Source organism: Mugil cephalus, chromosome 1 (genome assembly GCF_022458985.1).
Source record: "Mugil cephalus isolate CIBA_MC_2020 chromosome 1, CIBA_Mcephalus_1.1, whole genome shotgun sequence".
NCBI classification, from domain to species: domain Eukaryota; kingdom Metazoa; phylum Chordata; class Actinopteri; order Mugiliformes; family Mugilidae; genus Mugil; species Mugil cephalus.
In genome coordinates this window covers 33,491,457-33,510,362 of record NC_061770.1, presented here as the reverse complement: position 1 = coordinate 33,510,362, position 18,906 = coordinate 33,491,457, and the positions used below count along the sequence as shown (strand labels likewise).

The 18,906-nt window shown below is 42.0% G+C and overlaps 1 protein-coding gene across 7 annotated transcripts in view; it reads right to left on the bottom strand.

Moving 5' to 3' along the window:
• The window catches only part of sorcs2 (sortilin-related VPS10 domain containing receptor 2), a 308,443-nt gene that overhangs the window by 61,110 nt on the left and 228,427 nt on the right, over positions 1 to 18,906 (bottom strand). For all 7 annotated transcript variants that reach the window (XM_047592596.1, XM_047592588.1, XM_047592604.1 and 4 more), the window contains exon 4: positions 2,717 to 2,881. In XM_047592596.1, coding sequence (XP_047448552.1) covers positions 2,717 to 2,881 — 165 coding nt within the window. The remainder of the gene's footprint in view (positions 1 to 2,716; positions 2,882 to 18,906) is intronic.

Genomic DNA, 18,906 nt, shown 5'->3' with positions numbered 1-18,906 from the left:
GTGAAACAATGTTGCTACGTAAAACTTCAAGTTAGCGTGTTTGATTTTTTGGTTTTGTTACCAAATAATACAACAAGACGACATTTTCATGGTTGAAAGTCACAGTGTTCGCCTCAAGCTTCCCTCTGTTTTGCAACCAGCTAACATGGTGACGTTAGATGAAGAGGTCTGAGACTTGAAAGTTGTCGCATTCTATTGATGTTTTGTTTAATTTGAGTGAGGCACCATTTGGATTACATAATGGGGTATGTTTCAATCAATACAGAGACAACTATGCCTCTACAACCAATCAGAGCCTCAAACTACTGTACGTAGGTCAAATGTTTGTCCTTTAAAGTTATTTTGCCACCTGTAAATTTGGCAGCTCGCTTCTCTGAGGACCATTTTGTCATAAGCAAAGTCATCTAAGTGCGATGGACGACTTGATTGGGCAGTGATATCGTGGCAGAGGCACAATCGGTTCCCAACAGAGCAGCTTCTGACCAACTGTATGCCGCAAGTAAATCTGTAGGCAGTGAAGTTGATCTAGCTTCCACGCTGAGCGAATAGGTTAAAATAAAAAGAGTAATGGCAAAATAACTGGCAGTGCATTTGAGAAAGAAAATTAAATTAATTAACTTAATGAAAAATCTGGGGTTAAAGAGTCACGTTTCTCCAAAAAGTGGAACGGTTTCCACACTACCACGGTTGTGCGATCTTTGTGAGATGATGGATGAGAAATTAGACCATGCTGAACTGATTGCTTATCTTTCCCACTATAGGTTGGATTTTGAAAAGGAACACCAGCCATGTCTCTGTGCCTTGCGTTCTGGTGCATTTGATTTTCAGTGGAGAGAAATAATGGAAGCGGTCGTTCCATTGTTCCAGTGCATCTGAACATGAGTGAGCTATCCATTTTAATTTTATTTGAAGGGGATTGAGGCCCAAGATTATGAAAGAATTGAGTATATTTTAAGACTAAAGCGAAAAAAATCTGGTGTAATGATAACATTCTTTGTTGGAAGTTGTTGGTTGCACTTGACTGCGCCGTGACTCTCATGTTGGAAACCATGTTGGTAAAGCAGCTAAATGGACCATATGGGCTGAAAGACATCACATCTATCATGTTTTAATGCCTAAAAATTAATGAGATGTGATGATTTATTGAGTTGCCTGTGTTGTGCAGGTGTACGCCTTCAACCAACACTGTTCTCGCGTTGCAGGTCTTCTTCTACAGCGCTGTAGGCTTGTCTCATCAGCTGAATCATCTCAATGCCCCTCAGCAACAACAACATAAGTAATACATCAGGCAACAGTACGTGTGTGCTCGCCTGGTGTTGGCTCAGGTTGGACTGACATTAGAATCATGGAAGGTACCCAGTGCCTCAGCCGCAGAAAAATTCAGAGTGCTTTGAGGCACTGAGGTCATCATGATTAGATTTGTGTTGCAACTTCACCCTTAAGCTATGGTCTCAAAGGGGCCTCTACCTCGCTTCTCTGCAAAAACGTAACATGTTAAAACATTAAAGTTACTTTGATTTACTAAGTACATATGCACACATCTCTGTGTTTAACTCACTTGATCAGTGCTTGCTCAAAGCACCCCAGCTATGGACATGGTGGGGGTTGAACCAATGACCTTTGGGTCCCAATGCTTCTTCTCTAGCCACTATCCATAGCTCCCCCCATTTCACACTACAGTACGGACCAAGATCATGGATTATACATTGGCAATACTAAAATAGAGATTTAATGACCTGTCAGAACGTCGGACTGCTTACGTTTCTCGTCCCAATATACTCTTAAGGCTCATTTAAGGTACGGCAGGACATAGACGCCAGTGTGAGCCACTTATACATATATACATATACTTTATATATATATATACTTCATTTTTGTTTCGACTTCCTGCTTCACTTTCAAAAATAGTGACTTGAACCTTTGCCAAAGACGGGTCGTTCAATTTTTTACATCTCCCAACATCCGCAGTTAACCTTTCCTCGATGTGTTCCATCTTCATCAATCCAAAACAATCACTTTGAAAACTGCGGAGATGGAGAAGCAGCCGTAAACAATAAAGCAGAGACAAGCTACTGCCAAGTGGACCAATCACAGCGCTTGTGGTCTGCATTGCCACGATGTGTAGTTACATTTCTGGGAAGGTGCATGTCAAGATACGGCATTAGATCCTGCGTAGGGTCTGGGCTGTCGCTATAACAATGGCGTCAAATAGGCGTAGACGCCTAAACAGCCTATTAGGGTTAAGGGTAGGGTTAGAGTTAGGCTTAGGGTTAAGGAATTGCAATGTTGCCCTCAATTCGAGTATGTACGCAAGTGCGACGTTATTATATCGGATTACAACTGGGGAGATCTTCCCTAGTACATTTTCGGGTAGAAGAGGCGTATACAAACTTTCTTTCTTGTATCCCAAAAACAATTCCACTGAAAGTCATAGGAGATTAGGACATTTCTTCAGCATAGTGTGTTTGTGCAATTGTTTGGTTTCTTTTTCACTTGCATAAGGAGGTTTGGCCTGCAGCTGCTGTCTTATGGTGAATCACACTGCAAGTTTTCTCTGAGATGTGTGTTCTGCTGATGTGTATGAAAATGGAAATTTAATTCATTGCTGCACTGCTGCTGTTTTATCCCCAGTGTAACATCAGTGCTGTCTTTTCTGTTCATTCATTGAGCTACCGGATTTGTTCCCATGTTCCATTAGCTTTGCTGAGATACCCACCCTGCCCTCCTTGCAGTAGGCCAGCAGCTTGTCTTCTTCCTTGGGGTGGAAGATGAGCGTGTCCGGCGTAAAGGCGATGGACTGCCGCTGGAAGGAGGAGCCCTCGTCCGTGCTGATAAACAGCATCTGATCTCGTTCGTTGACGGAGGAACCCACCAGCACTACCTGCGAGACAGGAATAGAGAGGAGGGAGGAGAAAACAAAAGGTCAGGGGTGAACCGGTCAAAGGGTAATGTCCTGAAACATATTTGTCGCTCAGTCAGCAGTCTGTTGAAAACACGCCGACACTCTCCTCATCATATCAATACGTGTGCACACTGGAAACCCGAGGAACATGAATACATTCACAGCCATGCATGCACATTTATTCAAGGCCATTCTCCAGGACAGAGGAACTTTCCATCAACCTCACAGGCCGGATAGACCGTGGCGACACTGTATTGATTATCTATTCAGAGTTTTACAGCTCATAAAGTGAAGACATTAAACACGGAGCAGACCAGGACCTGCCAACCCACCAATCACAATTATGGCCTGGACACTCACAGGAGTAAGGCTACCAAAAGGAATCAATAGGAGCTAATGAAGCAGACGCGTTCATTAGGAGTTTGTGAGAGGTGGGAAGCTATCCAGCGAGATTTTCTTGGTGTTTGTCATCATCATGGTCTTGTTTACAACTGGTCATTTACGGAAAGCATTTTTTATAGAACGTTTTCGACTGTTTGCTCAGCCAGTGGAGTAATGAAAATCAAACCATGGCAGCTGTGTTGTTTTATTTTTTGGTAACATGTTTCATTCTGCTGCCGAAGTTGGAGATTAATGGTCGTAGAGGATTAAAGAGACATAGTATGAAAAAAGAATAGCTCAGCTCGTAATGATAATTTTAAACAGCAATTATGCTTGTTATGCATGTGCACAAATAAACAAGCGGGCCGATGGATCAACTGGAAGGATAGACGTTGTCAAGGGTGTGCAAATGCTTCCCTTTTGTCGATGCTTTCCCGTATATTTAGATCATGGAGATTTTGCAGCACTGACTCATATTCCTAGTTGACTTCTCAGGTAACCACAAATAATATTCCGAAGCATCAAAAGCCACAGGCTGGAGGAATTCAGTGCTTGAATATTCAAGGAAGACAGGCTTTGTCTTTGTGTGCTTATGCCTGAAACCAGGCTGAGGAATGATTAGGTTAAACTGGTAGCAACTGAGACTTCTCCATATAAGGAAGTAGACATGATCAGGAGGTGTGTCTCCATCAGCAACAGGGCCCGAAAATACGTTTAAAGGTGCTGAAAACCCTTTTTCTAATTAGTTTTTGATTGTTAACACAGACTGTATAAAAATATGGACACTGCGTCCCCACGTCCTTGCATCGGCCAACGTGGATACTGGGATACGGGCGGCGCCATCTTGTGTCTTTGGAGCCACAGTCTGCACAGTACTTTCCTCCAGACTCATTCCCGTTTTTGTTTAATTAATACCTCATCAGCTATGTAAAGTGGGCACGCAATCAAAACCAACAATCCGAATTAGTACACCTTTATTTGTTGAATTGCAGAAAGTCATCAGCCAACTCAACCGACCTTGGCGTTATTAGCACCACGCTCTAACCAACAGGCCACTAAAGAGGTGTTCACTCCAAATTTAAAAGGTGTAACCACGAACTATACCTTATTTCTTCTCTCTTTTTTTCTGTTTTTTTCAATTTTAGATATCGTACAGATATTGTAACAGATCTTGTAAATAGGCCTTTAAGCATCTGAATGCTGAGATCTTTGAAAACGAGGCTGGATATCCGAGTGAGCCACAAGTGAACCGTCTCTCAGGTTCATGTGCAGTTGCCTGTTTCCCTGAGTTCACTCGGCGGGTTTCTGTAATCTAATCATTTATTGATTTGTTTTGGAATTTGCACCACTAAATTGAATTAGCCGGATCCCATGCTTCTCAAACTGCGGGGCCGGGCTATGTGAGGAGCCAGAGAGGCATTGCAATGGGGCATGGATGACCCGGGGCAAAAACCTTTGCAACCATGAAGAATAAACTTAATTTATGTAAAAAGGACCTCAAGTTGAAAAACTATGAAAGAACATGGCCATCAGGCGTAACATTATGACCACCTTTCTGATATTGTGGATGTCTCCCTTGTACCTTGGGTGTCCTGTGGTGGCTGGGAACAGGATGTTCTTAGTAGGTGTCCTTTGGTTTCCTATGGGTTGAGAGGATGGGTCTCTATGGATCAGGCTTGTTCCAGTGGATTTTTTTTGGTTGTTCCTAATCTGGGGTTTTGGGGTGGGGTGTCTGATCTGGTCAAGGTGGGTGCTACATGTCTAAATAGCATTCCCACGAATTCCAGGGCCAAAAGTTTCCCAGAAGAACCTTGTATTGTCACCACACAGTCACTGTTACTTACTTCCCAGGTCAGTAGTTTTAATGTTGTGGCTGATCGGTGTAAATGTAAAGCCTAGGGATGATAGACGGTGGCAAAGGGGGTAAACATGTTCGTTCCTTTCTCTGCACTAGCTCGTCCAGCACAGCTTGAAAACATAACTCAAGTTCCTCCCACACGGTTTACTGAACTTTTAAACATATTTTACAGTTTTCCTCAGTGGACTCTATTGTGGTTTCAGAAGTTCTAGGGACCAATTTCTTCTCCTTCACTTCTCTTTATAACTCATGAAAACATATCAGCCAAATACGTTTCTGTGTTTGGCAAGTGTCTTATTACCTTCAATGCTTCGATTTAAGTGGCTTTTTTTTTGGCACATTTGGAGTTGGCATGGGGGATCATGTGATAGAAATAGTCATTAATTTCTCTTTGTAAATCGCTGCCGGTCACTTGCAGATTAACATATAAACGGCATCATAAAATCTCAGATTACATATTATAGCTTGTAATATTATTTTTTGCAGTGACATTAATCATAGCAGAACAAGCAATTAAAGGCAGATTAATGGCGCAGTAGTTTGAATGAGGCAGCCTTAATCTTAACGTTCAATGATTTATTGAACTGAATATGTCCTTCTTGTAATTTTTTAATTATTTATTTGACGCTTTCATCTCTGCCTGTCCCCAAACAAACCCCATGTGCAATTTGCCCTCTTGTCTTTTTGTCTTTATGCGCCCGTCGCTATCACAGAAGTCTAAACATCCAATTCATTTTGGCAAACCTGACACTGACGTTGAACTCTGAAGCCGAGCCATTTCTTTGTCGTATTAAATGAATTATATTAATTTACGCGCCCAGACACACGCACAAATCCCTTTCAGTATTCTCATCATGACTGCAATTAGGCAGCTCGCGGAGCACACCTCGCATCTTTTAGCCCTGTACTGCGCTGAGAGCTGTGTGTGTGTGTGTTTGGGTGTAACTCTTCTGTGAGCAGCATGGTCAATTAATAGTCCAGTGTTTCTCTGGCAGCCTGAGCAATGGACTGGTGGAGTCAGAGCTGTTTCTCTGTATTATTTCTTTTAATGAGTGGATAGGCCTATAGGACCTAACATACACCGATCAGGCATAACATTATGGCCACCTTTCAAATACTGCGTAGTTCTCCCCTGTGCCTCCAAAACAGCTACTTGAAAACAGATACATGATAAGTTTGGGATCTAGTGAATGTTGAGGCCAGATAAACACCTTGTACTGTTTTTCATTGCTATGGGGTGGGGGGTGTCTGGTCTGGTCTAGGTGGGTGCTACATGTCTAAGTAACATACACACGAATAAAGAAAGTTTCTCAGAACAATGTGGTGTCACAAGATGGTCAGTGTTATTTACTTCCCCTGTCAGTGGTTTTAATGTTGTGGCGGTGTACATTTTGCTACCTTGCTAAAGGGCATCTTGAATTCGTCTAGTACATTTACAACAAACAATTCATCATTTACACTTTTTATCTACTGGAGCTGCTGATTATAAGAGGGTAGGGTTAGGGCTAGGTTTGGTTTCCACTGTATAAACTCCAATGAGACTCCTTGTTCTGATGCATGTTCTGCTCCATGTCAATGTTAGGGTTAGGGTTAGGGTTAGGGTTAGCGGGGTAGGGACGACCAATCAGGGGTAGGGACTACCAATCAGTTTAACCTGTCGATATGTCTGTATTTAAAAGTCACTCCGTTTAACCTCATCCGGCTCTGATTGCTGGACATTCTTGTGACACACACAAATCAACCCTTCCCTCCACATGCACACACTTTAATATTTTAATCCTATGAAAATAATAATGTTATATATGGAGAAGTGAACTCATGTATGTCTCTCTGTGCATTGCTTAATTATACCCACTCACCCATAAAAGCCTGTAGGCTACTCGTGAATGTAATGCTAATTCCCATCAGCTTTAAAAAATAAATAAATAAAAACATAATTAATGGGGCTGCTGCTAGTGTTAGGGCAGTGAGTTTGTGTTTCTTGTGTTTTTTTTCTGTGGTTTTTGTGGTTATTAGCAATTTAAAATCATAAAAGAGAATATTCCATTATTTGTTGAATTCAAAGATGTTCGGTTAACATCAGACATAGTTATAGGCTCTCAGATTGTTTTAAAATGTAAGTCTTCAGTGTGTTTTGTAAAATCTTGCCTGGGTTAAAAATATTTGCTTTATTTGCTTGTGGCTTTGGATGAGCTTTGCTAAGTCTGAGAAAACACTCATTATCATGGCTTAAGCTCAAGTACTACCAATAGAAAGTCTGTGTTACAAACTGGCGGCATTGGAGTTGCATTATGGGAGATATTGGAGAGAGCTTTTGAAACATACCAAGGACCGCTCCTGAGACTCTGCTGCTGCTTTAATCTTGATGTTCGCTATTTCTTTTGATTGGTCCCACCCAAGCCCTCCAGCCTAAAATCCAATGCTTAGTCATATGAGAAACCTTTGATGCAGTCTCATTGGTTTTTATGGTTTTGGTTCAGAGACCTCACCGGAAAACATTAAGTGCATAGGAAACCCCAAACCAAATAGATCAGCCTAGACTTTTGAATATATGCCATTTAAAACAGTTTTCCGTTTTTTGCGTACCCAATCGCAATGGACGGGGAGTCGCACAGGTGGTGCGGGTAAATCACCTGTCATTAGTCTATCAACTATTCTCACTATGGCACAGTCAGTATGGCATGTACTCTGCTATAAGGGCTCCTGCAATATGCAAGGTATGTCTGCTTTAAGTGTGGGCACCTCTGATATCTAGCCAAGTAACAGCTTGCCTCACAAATCCCACCTTCAAACGAGTGATTCCTTCAAATTCTGCAGTGGAAGAGGAATTGTCCCTGATCTCATTCTAAAGAAAATTCAGACAGGTTTACACAAGGACAAAAGTTTCATTGACTCCCTCACTGATGCACTCGCAGTCTCCCGACGCAGTTACACGACTTACCAACAAGTGGCACTCTTGTCAAACCGTATAGCAAGCATGCATGCATGTCTTCAAGCATTCTTAGGAGGGTTGATACTGAGCTTGACTCATCAAATAACAAATGAGACTGAACTTTTTGGGACAGCTTCAAAACACTACAATTCCTCTCCTGTTGCACACAGCACCGCAATCAAAAGACTTTGATTCATTCTTCCTTTGCAACGATTTCCTCTGAGTAATAACTGGGAAGCACAGTGCTGCTATTGTGCTTGGCAGATAAAAGCAGGCTCTAAACTTCCTGCATTTGCTCTGGAGACTGATGGGGCGTGGCACTTCATAAGGACTTCCTAGAAACAAAACTCAGATTTTTTAAATCTGAAAAATGAGAGAAAAAGCGTAAACACAATCCGTGCAATGTTTGATAATACTTCGATCACAGTAGGTCCAACAGAGGGAACTGATCACTGAGGTCCCGCCGTGTTCCCATCAGACATCAGACGGTATCAGCTCTGTAATCTATTATAAAACAACACAATCTACTTAGCTGCTTGAAATAGCTTATGGAGGAGTGCTGGCGTGCAGTTAGACCACAAGCACCAGGAAACCCAATGTGGCAGAGGAGAATGAGAGTATTCACTATCTCTGTACTGCATGTCACATCTTAGAGCAGTGGAAGGGTTTAAATGCTGCAGGGGTTACGTGGCTGATGACGAGGTGAAAGTGTGTCCACGATGCACACACACATAGCAGCGTCTCAAAGACGCACGTAGTTTATAAAATATGTAAGTCTTGCACATGTGCACACAAAGATGAGACAAGGCGTTCGTAAGGGATAACCATTGCAGTGATGATGACTCAACGTTATACCATTAGTGTTCCTTTAGTTAGTTACTTTCCTTTTAGTAAAGTCAGTTTTCATACTAACTTTCTGCTTCAGTTTTAAAGCCATAAAGTTAGTAAAGGTTGTTCTCACTTAAGGTTTTATCAGTGCTGTTGTCAATGATTGAAAGATTCCCGCAAGTATGCTGTCTTCTGGGTAGAAGCAATGGGAATATGTGTTTTGAACCACAGTAGGTAAACAGAAAAAGTCCGCCATGGATGGCCAACTACGTGGATCTATTCAGTCTGTATATCCTTATTGCAGGTTTTGGAGTTGGTTGAATAGCTGATTGTGAAAAGTAGACATGCGTCTCCACATCCAAAGCTGAACAATTAAGGCAACTTGAAAGGTGCAGGCCCTGGAACGACCATTTGGGCAAATCAGTCTCTATAGACTGCCATGTGAAAATGACACGATTTACAGATATTCATATTTTCGTAGGTAATTTTCTCATTCATAACAACTGTGCTGGGATGGACCTGTCTATAACTACAAATAAAGGGCATACCAAGGCTTAAAGTTATGCATAATTTAGGGAATGGCCACTTTTAGTGACAGCTGCATGCCCTAGCAGGTTGCTAGGTAACTGCTTAGGTTTCAGTCCACGCAAGCTTTGGCCATTTTTTAATTAGTAGAGTTAGACAGTCCAGCATGGTGATGGCCAGGGACACCCACATTGAACTTAAAAATCTCTCTTCAGGCATCCTATTTATTTATCCAGTGTATTTATTTATTTACATGTATTTATAGGTTTAGTTGGTAAATAGCACCAAAAAGGTTTATGGTGTTGGGTTGTAAAGCAAACTGAATGATTAACTCAGTCACCAGAGGGCCACCAGTCAGTAGAACAGGAAGTTCTTAAATTTGGCCCAGGACATATCTCCAGCTAACAGATCTCATCCCAGGCTTAATACATCTCAGATGTGTTGACAACTGTGCTTAGAGCTGTCCACTTCAGATCAGATCATCTAAGATGCACAGTCAGGTATGAACACGGTTGTAGAGTTTCTTCAACCACTGTACATCATCATCCCCATGTTCCCAGACCTCTACAATTAGTCTGGCGAGCACAGTGTTAGCGTAACTGCTAGAGGAGATGGACAGAGCTGCAAAAACAAGGCCCGCCTTGTAATAAATCAGAATTACCCTTTCTACAGACACATGGGTTTACACACATAAACACAGACACCAGGAGCTGCTTAAAGCAAGCAGATCCCGGCACAATTGCTTTCCACTCAATTACATATGTAAATTGCTTGGGCTGCGGTTTCCACCGGGAGAGAAGGCCCCCCGTGTGACGACAGCTCATTGAGCCGTGAGCCACTGGGAATTAAGACCTGGGAGAGTAGACCAGCGTGGAAGCCCAGGGGACCTCAGCCGAAAGCATTAGAAGTTTAACAGGATGTTTAGTTAGCCTTTTATACAGTAGGTGTGGATATTAAGCCTCAACACTTTTAGGGGCCAACTGGCATGCCTGTAGGAAAGACTGAAAGACAAGAAATAATCAAAGATATCAAATGTCAGGTAAATTATTAGATCAGTTACTATGATAATCACATGGCTCCTGCTTTAGGGCACACATTTGATAGACACAGACTTGATGCACATTTTGACAAAGCAAACATATTCTGACATGGATCTTCCTCATCGTAATTGCCCTTCGCGGATAAATAAAGTTTTTCCTGATTCTGATTCAAGTCCAACCTGTTGAAGTTGTTGTATCTTTCGTGTCATGTTCTTAAAGATTTCTCCTGACAATTTTTCAATTGCACCAAGAACTCGTCAAGCCCAGAAAGGATGAGGATATTCCTCAGGTGTGATGTGATCAGTCAAGACTCTGTAAATCGCTGCAAGATCATTTTGCCCTACACTGCTGGGACTTGGTTAAAAGTCTTGTATATTTCAATATTGTGCCACTGCACTAAAAATTCAACTTTAAATCTCATGAGTTCTGGAAAAAGCTTCCAAATGACCCTGAGTTGAGATGGATTTGCCAGACATTTTTTTTTTTTTTTTTTTCTGGTGTCAAGAATCTGCTCTTGGTTAGACAGAATATCAGTCATAAAATTCAGCAGAACAGATTTTTTTTTGTGTGTGTGTTATTTGCTTTTCTATTGAAACCATCTGCGAATGTGATAAGATAATTCCTCTTGCCTCCAGTGGAGACTCAGTACAACTTCGTCGATATTCTGAATCAAGTCAGGACAGGTTTGATATCAACAAAATGTCAGTGGATTAAGTTAATCCCTCACACAAGTTGATTCCCACAATGCTGGATGTATGTTGCACTTCCTCCCCTCGCTCAATAAAATCCATTTAAGATTTAAAGACTTCGCGGACGCCGAGACAACTTGTTCAGAAACCTGTGCTGTGCCTCACCACTGTCTCTGCCACCTCACAGTCACACCTCTCTGAAAGTGTGGTGAATAACAGAGCACATTGGTCGGAGCAGAGAATTGGAATGGGGGATGGGGGGGTTGACAAAACATGGCCAGCACGTTGTTCTGTTAGGTGTCGGGTATAGGGAGGTGAGACTGCGTTGTCGCCCACCTTGGCAACAGTGCAAATGCATTAGCCTGAGGTGTTCTCGTGCATTATACATACTAACTTCATCTCTGGGTGCTGGGATTGTGTTACAGCAGAGGTGACTGGCAAACACAGCTGGCTAAGCCAAAATTGCTTTAGTTTAGTTTGTATGGGACACACATGCATGCACGCCAGTCAGCCACAACATTATGACCACTGGCAGGAGAAGTGAACAACATTGATCATCTTGTCACAACACAATGTTCTGCTGGGCATTCCTTTGTGTGGATGTTACTTAGACATTACCCCCCCCCCCCCCCCCCCCCCCCCCAAACAACGTTCCCATGTCCATTCTCTGATGCACATTTTTCAGCTTTGGTCACAATAGCCCCTAATTTAATCTGAGCTAATAAGAAAGAGAACAGATGGACACACAGAGAGTATGTGTGTGGTACATCACTGCCTGACCCAGATTCAGCCCTGTTATCTGCTGCTCCCTCCATCAGAAGCCTCCCAAAGCACAGAGATTGTGACTGACAGGGGCTTGGATAGATTTATCTGAAAGAATTTCAGATAAATTCTTCTTTAAAGTACATTTAAAAGTTGGATGCATATGAGTGTGACTTTTTCTGGGTATAGCCTAGACAGGTCACCAGTCTATCACAAGGGAAACAACCATTCACAATCACATGCACACCTACAGTCAATGCAGAATCACCCATTAGGCTAACAAGCATGTCTTTGGACTAAGGGAGGAAGCCAGAAAAAACCCACGCAGGCCAAGGGAAAATATGCAAACTCCAAAACCTTCTTCCCATGAGGCACCATTGCTAACCGCTATACCAAAATTATGTAGCAAGGTTGGGAGGACCTAAAGTGCCACGCACACAGTCCAGAGAGACAGGCTGATCATCTTGAAGTAAAATTAAAGACAACTTCTGAAAGCAGGAACAAATTAAAGTGCTGCAGGGATGGCAGGGTTATCCCAGAACACAAAAACCCGGGAACAAGAGGAACTGAACAGGAATACAAGGGAACATACACAGGAAATCCGAAGAAAATCCACAGAAGACTTGATCAAGAACAAAGGGGAAAGGCAGGTTTATATAAGCACATTGGCAGAAGGGTTGGCGAGAGTGAATCTAATGAGAGTGGAACATAAAAGGAGAAACCAAACAGGACAAGAAATACCAGTGAAGAGGTTACAAAATAAAAACAGGAAACACAAAGAAACCAATCAGGCTTACAACACAGCCCCACCCCCCAAGAAAACATCATTAGAATTGTGCCGTTCCTAGATGCAACCATGGTTTTCCGTTGTAGGCTAGTTTCCCTTAGATTCACATGGACCAAGCTACCATTGGTTGATGATCTTAGGCAAGTCGTGACAAAAACGAATTACACTTTAAGTTACTACCCAGACACAGTGGCCATGTTATCGCACCAATGCGCTCAATTGTGAATCCAGCTTTGCTGTGTGGAAAAGCTCTGTGCAGAAGCTGGATCACATTCCTTTAACATTTACAGACTTGATGCTCCTCCGTCGTTGACATTTTAACACCTATAGGAGCTGCTGACTTACTGTTACATTTAGATTTAACTGAGCAGAGTCGGTGCCTAAGAGCGATATTCATGGCTATTTTAATAACTTTCACCAAAGCGCTGTCCTACTGATGAATGTAATGGCCTTTGACTGATCAGTAAAGGATTTATTAACCATAAAGGAAGTTATAACTTTAAAACCGACTGTGAATTTTGTCCTATTTGAGAATAGTACGAAAACTGGCAGTGATCTCTCTTCCAATCTAATTTTTGACCAAAGCATTTTTTATGTTGATACACAGAATCCTCCTACAAACCATGTCTCACTTCCCCTCTTCCACTGCCTCTCCTCTTTGATCTGTTTGTCCACTTCTTTACATTCTCCCTGACTGCCTATCTCCCCGTCACTCTCCCCCTCACTGATAGATCTCTCTATCTCCATCGCTCTCCCGGCATCTCCTCAGTCTCCCTAACTGTCGATGATAGACGGCGGGTCTGAGCTCTCCATTAGAGGATGGAGACAATGCTCAAACCTCGGGGAAAGCTCCCTCTCCTTTTTTTTTTCTTTTTAATTACATTCCTCTGTCAAAGAAAAGAGAGAGGAGATCGAGAGGGTGGAGAGGACGAAAGGAACATTGGAGCAATTATTCTAGCCTTAATTACATAAAGTCTTTTTTTTTATATATATATAAAAATAAATAAATCACCTCCATGCCTGAAGCTGTGCATGAGAGAGAAGAATAGCTTCAATATGTTGCCATACACCTGAAGGACTCATGTGTAACTGATGGCTGCCATTCAGGTGTCAAACACCTACACCGGCACACCAGGAGCTGAGAACATTCATCTCCATGACAACTCTATTCTGGCACATGGAAACCTTATTACAGTGCAAGCGCAAAAAAAAATAAAACACCTATGATATGAATCTACATTATGTAAACTTGCCATTTTAATAATGCAGAGTCAAAAAGTCGCTTACAGATGGATAGAATTCAGTGAAATGTGGCTGGTGTTAAGCAGTGAAAGTTGAAAGATAATGAATTCTGGTTGGAAAGTTTTGAAGGGGACATAGGACGCCCATTTCCACAAGCTGATACGTTTCTTTCGTGTTCAGTCGGCCTTCGAAACCACCAGTGAACTTGGATGGTGTTACCTTGGCAACCGTTCAGTAAAATACTTGACCAGAGTGGAACTCAGAAAGCCAGGAGACCCTCGAAAGAAGTTTGGAAATAAAGGTTGGAACAATGCGTTTCTGAATGTTCGGTGAACTTGGCGTTACTTTGAACCACTGATCGCTAACTGAACCAGAGAATATATGCTGCAGGGACACCTCACTGAGTTGAGTTGCTATTATCCATTCTTTTTTTCATCACTTTCATCCACCATATGTGTGGGAGACTGTCCTGACCTGGGACCTGATTATTTAACCTCCTGAGACCCTGCGTCCTCATATGGGGATTGCAGTTTATCCTGCTTCATTTAGGGTTAGGGTTAGGGTTAGGTAATCTCCATACAGAATTTATTAAACATGGGATTTTGAGGCATAAATTGACCTAATACATTATAATACCTTTTTGATACAGTCGAGTAACCAGTTTTTACTTTCTTTTTTTATGTAACATACCATTTAATGAAACATGACAAATGTTTGTACAGTTTTGTTTGCTTTCAGTGCCTAAGAGTTTGCTGTACTAAATACCAAAGAGCTCTTTGAACAGTTATTCTCTATAACACCATGCACAGCATGACTGATTGTCCGTAGAGAAATAACAAATAAACAGAAAACAAGCCAAGACAGCGAAAACGGCTCAGCCTCGTCTTAAGGGCTTAGAGCTATCGGTTCTTTGCGTAACCATCGGCAACGACTGGAAAAAAACTAATAACACAAATATGTATCATCTGAGTGAATGTGGGAGTCTAAATCAGCGGCAGTCAGAAATGTTAAATAACGGAGAGATGGTGAAGCTTGGAATTTACAAAAAAAAAAAAAAAAGCCACAGAGTAAACAATATGAACATTTTTTTGGTATAGCACACCATTTCAGGCATGTGTAATGGCAGCACACATCAGTAATGGATTACCACACATAGAACCGCATTGGTACAAAAGCTTCAGGTTGTCTTGTTGTGCGTTTAAATATTTAGTGGATATCCATTGCCAAGTCATTAGGGATTCATTATTTTCTTTGTAACTAATACCCAAGTCACCCAAGGGACACCAGTCCCGAGGGAAATCATATTCAGTGTAATCCGGTTGCATGGCGTTCTTTTTTAGTCCCTTGAGGGATTGTTCCGTCTTTCTAATGAAAGTGGATCTCAACACTGTATGTTACAATCATCACAGAAAATGATTTTCTCTGCCACAGTTTGGATTTGGTCTACTCATCCCGGCCTATTTGAATAAAATCTGAGCCAGGGACTAAGTAGTGAAGCAGTTATAAGGCCTGGAAGACCTCTAAGCTGTCGTCAGCCAGCCTCGGGCCACGCATTCAGTCAAGATAGTATATCTCGTCAGTGTGCGGAGTAAATCAGTTCCACATGACTGAATTAAATACTTTGCAAGACCAAATGAAATGGTAATGAAATTAACTGTGGTGACACAAAAACCCGGGATGAATTCCACTTTGCAAACGCAGATGAATTCAATCTGTATGTACAGATTACGCAAATCAGCCACAACATTAAAACCACTGACAGGTAAAACAAATTACCCTGAACATCTGAACGTTTGGACCTTCGACCGTACCACCCACCTAGACTCAATTATGCACTCCCAACCAACAGGATTCAGTCTGAGACAGGTCCCTAACTGATCAAGTGTCTGGGGGAATGCACAACAAGCTTCATCCACAGTGGCCTCTCCCCTCAAGTCATAGGACACCTCAGGACACCATCAGTTTTGTAGGTACAAGGGAGAACTACACAATATTAGGAACGTAGTCATGATGTTATGCCTGATTGGTGGTATATTACATTGTAGTACATATCAAAATATCCTCTATTAAGTCCCTAAAACTTTCTGCATTTCTTGCCCAAGCATGTATTGGGCCATATGCAGGAACACCCTGAAAAGGACTTCATATCTGTCGAATAAACAGACATCCACATTCACCCTCAGTCAAACTTCTTCAACCTTCTGGCTGCGACATGACTTTGCAAAACTACCACTCACGCCGAGTTTATCTCGCTCCTCAGCAAAAGTAACACAGCAACAAGAAATAACTCCACTCTTCATTACTGCAATCATTTGGGAACCATGGAAGCCGAGCTAAGATAAGACTGAATGAGGGCGTCTCATTTCCACCGTCTGCCCGTGCTTCATCTCGGAAAGTTCTCTGCGGTTGTCTTTGTAGGATGTCAATCACTGCTCGCTTAAGCTGACGAAGGAATCAGAGCACGACATATCCACTGGGTTTAGTCAAAAACTGCCCTCTTCCTTACCGAAAAAGTTTAGAATAACTTACACGGAGATTAACTGAAGATCTTTATGTAAGGAAATATCTCAATAATTAGCTCAGGATTTGAATTGTTGTTAACTCTCTTACCACCTTTGGAGCCTCTGTACCTAAAATAGGAAGCACCTGACACATGAGGATAGGGGACGTTTTTTTTTTTTTTTTTTTTTTTTATATTAATTTTTTATATTACAGTATTTTCCGAAAAGATGCTTATTCATCCAAGTCCAAGGTTGTTCAGATTGCCCTTACGGCTGTGTAACTGTTCAGTGAATTCACGAACTCTGATCAACACTTCATCTGGCCTTCCTTCAGGTCCTGATAAATATTTCCGTCTTGATCACACACACTCAGTTTCAGTGCAGAGAGTTGTAGATAGCAACTCCAAGGAAGGTAGATGGAAAATAACCTTCCAAGGAAAATCCGAAATCAAAAACACAGCACATGTCAGAACCTGCAAATTAAACAGAAGCATAGGAGTGTCTGGAGCATGAGAAAGTGTAAAAGAATAAATAACAGATCAGTTGTTGCCACCAGCAGTAAAACGTGGCCAGTTTGCCAGCAGCTGCACTTATAAGGGAACCATCGCTAAGTGAAACTGTCGGCAACACTTAGAGGAGGGCAATCAGAGACACAAAGGCAGAGAGGTTGGAGAAGAAGAAGAGGGCTGAAACCTTGAAACCTTTCAGAAGCAGCAACAGAAACTACTCAAAGGGGAGAATCACTACTGCGGGGACTGAGTGAATATAATGCACATATAATACACACACAAAGGGAGACTTGTCCATAGCAAAAGAATACAGACAGTGCAATCAGGTTGAGAAATAATAGAAACAAATGCACACTGTTTGTTGGACACTACAATTGTGTAGCATGGGAGACAGACACAGGGAAGAGCTTGCCATGGGAACACACCAACTGCGATACCCGTCAACATGTTGACGTTACGATTCACGGGTGCTCAATCAGAGCCAGGACCACGCCCATCTTCAGACTTGGCTTTCATTTTGATCTCACCCACCTACACACACACACACACACGTATAGACAACGAGTGAAATGCAAGTTTTACAGTAGACGGACCTCCACGCTACCCCTGACCGAAACAATTAAAAGAATTCTGCTGCCAAAACCAAATCACGCAACACGCCTGTACTAGGCTAACAGCCCTGCCCTGTTAGCGGCGCCTGGCAAAATTAAATTACCACTTATCACCACTGACAAGGAGCATCGCTCTGACCAGCATACATATAACCCTGCTGCTGGACACACACTTGCCATCACAAACACAAGAGAGGCCCAGCTAGATGGATGCAAGGCCACGCAAACATACTGTATATCTTAACACTCATCGGGGCAAAGTGTGATAGCAATCAGGTTTAATAAGGTAACATGGAAATTGTTGGTTCGTGCGGGTTTTGGATGCAGGATAAATGGTTATGTGTAAAGACTTGAGCAACTGTGACAAGAGCTAGGTAGTCATGTCTAATGGTTAGCACCTATCAAGACTGAACCTAGTTGGGGTAAACTGGAAATGGCGTGTTGCAAGCATTAAAATAAGTCTTATGCATGGTTGCCCCGGTTCATGACATGTAAGAACTGGAGGGAGAGTTTGAGTTCTTTAAAGGTTTGGTTTCTGTGCCAGTACTCCTATCATCTTTGACAGTAGATAATACCTGACAAAACCCCAAATTGAAATCGAGTGCCTGATAATGCAGAGCACAATCTTGGGCCTTGTAAACTCCGTGGGACCTATGGGTCAGAGCTATTTAGTGCTACAATGAACTTTAATATATTCAAAAGATTGTGTTCCTATTCTGTGCAGTATTACATTGCCAGGTATTTGTCAATTTCTATCCAGATGCACCCTGACCTACAAGATACAGTAACGTATGTCAGGGATAATGTTCAGAAAACAACACAAAGCCACCCCAGTGCAGCGTGGGAAGTTGAATTTCAGTGCATCTGAAAGCAATTGTTAAGAGTTTAGCTTTTCATGTCAGGTAGAAAGGAAAGTTTGAGTTTCCCCCCAAGAAAAATGAGGGCCTTACTTACGTTTCAGTCCTTCTTACTTCTTTACTCGCTGTAACAACTAACATATATTGTTCCATATGTACAAAAAAAAACAAACAAAAAAAAAAACATGTATAATCAATGAGTTGGTTTTAAGAGAAATTATAACTATATATTGTGGCACTGTTGAAGGAAATGATGGATTTCCAAAGCCATAGTTGCTGCGTTTCCATTGCCACTAGAAATGCAATGAAACACTGGTAATTGAAACGTCTCAAATATCGTTAAAACATTTTTACACTCTCACTCCCTGTCAGTGGAGATGATGTAGGGGGTCATATGACCAGTTCATTATCTTCCTCAACTGAGGTCAGGCGTAAAGAGGAGTTCAGAGTCGTTACGAGAGTTACAGCTCATTCGCAAAACA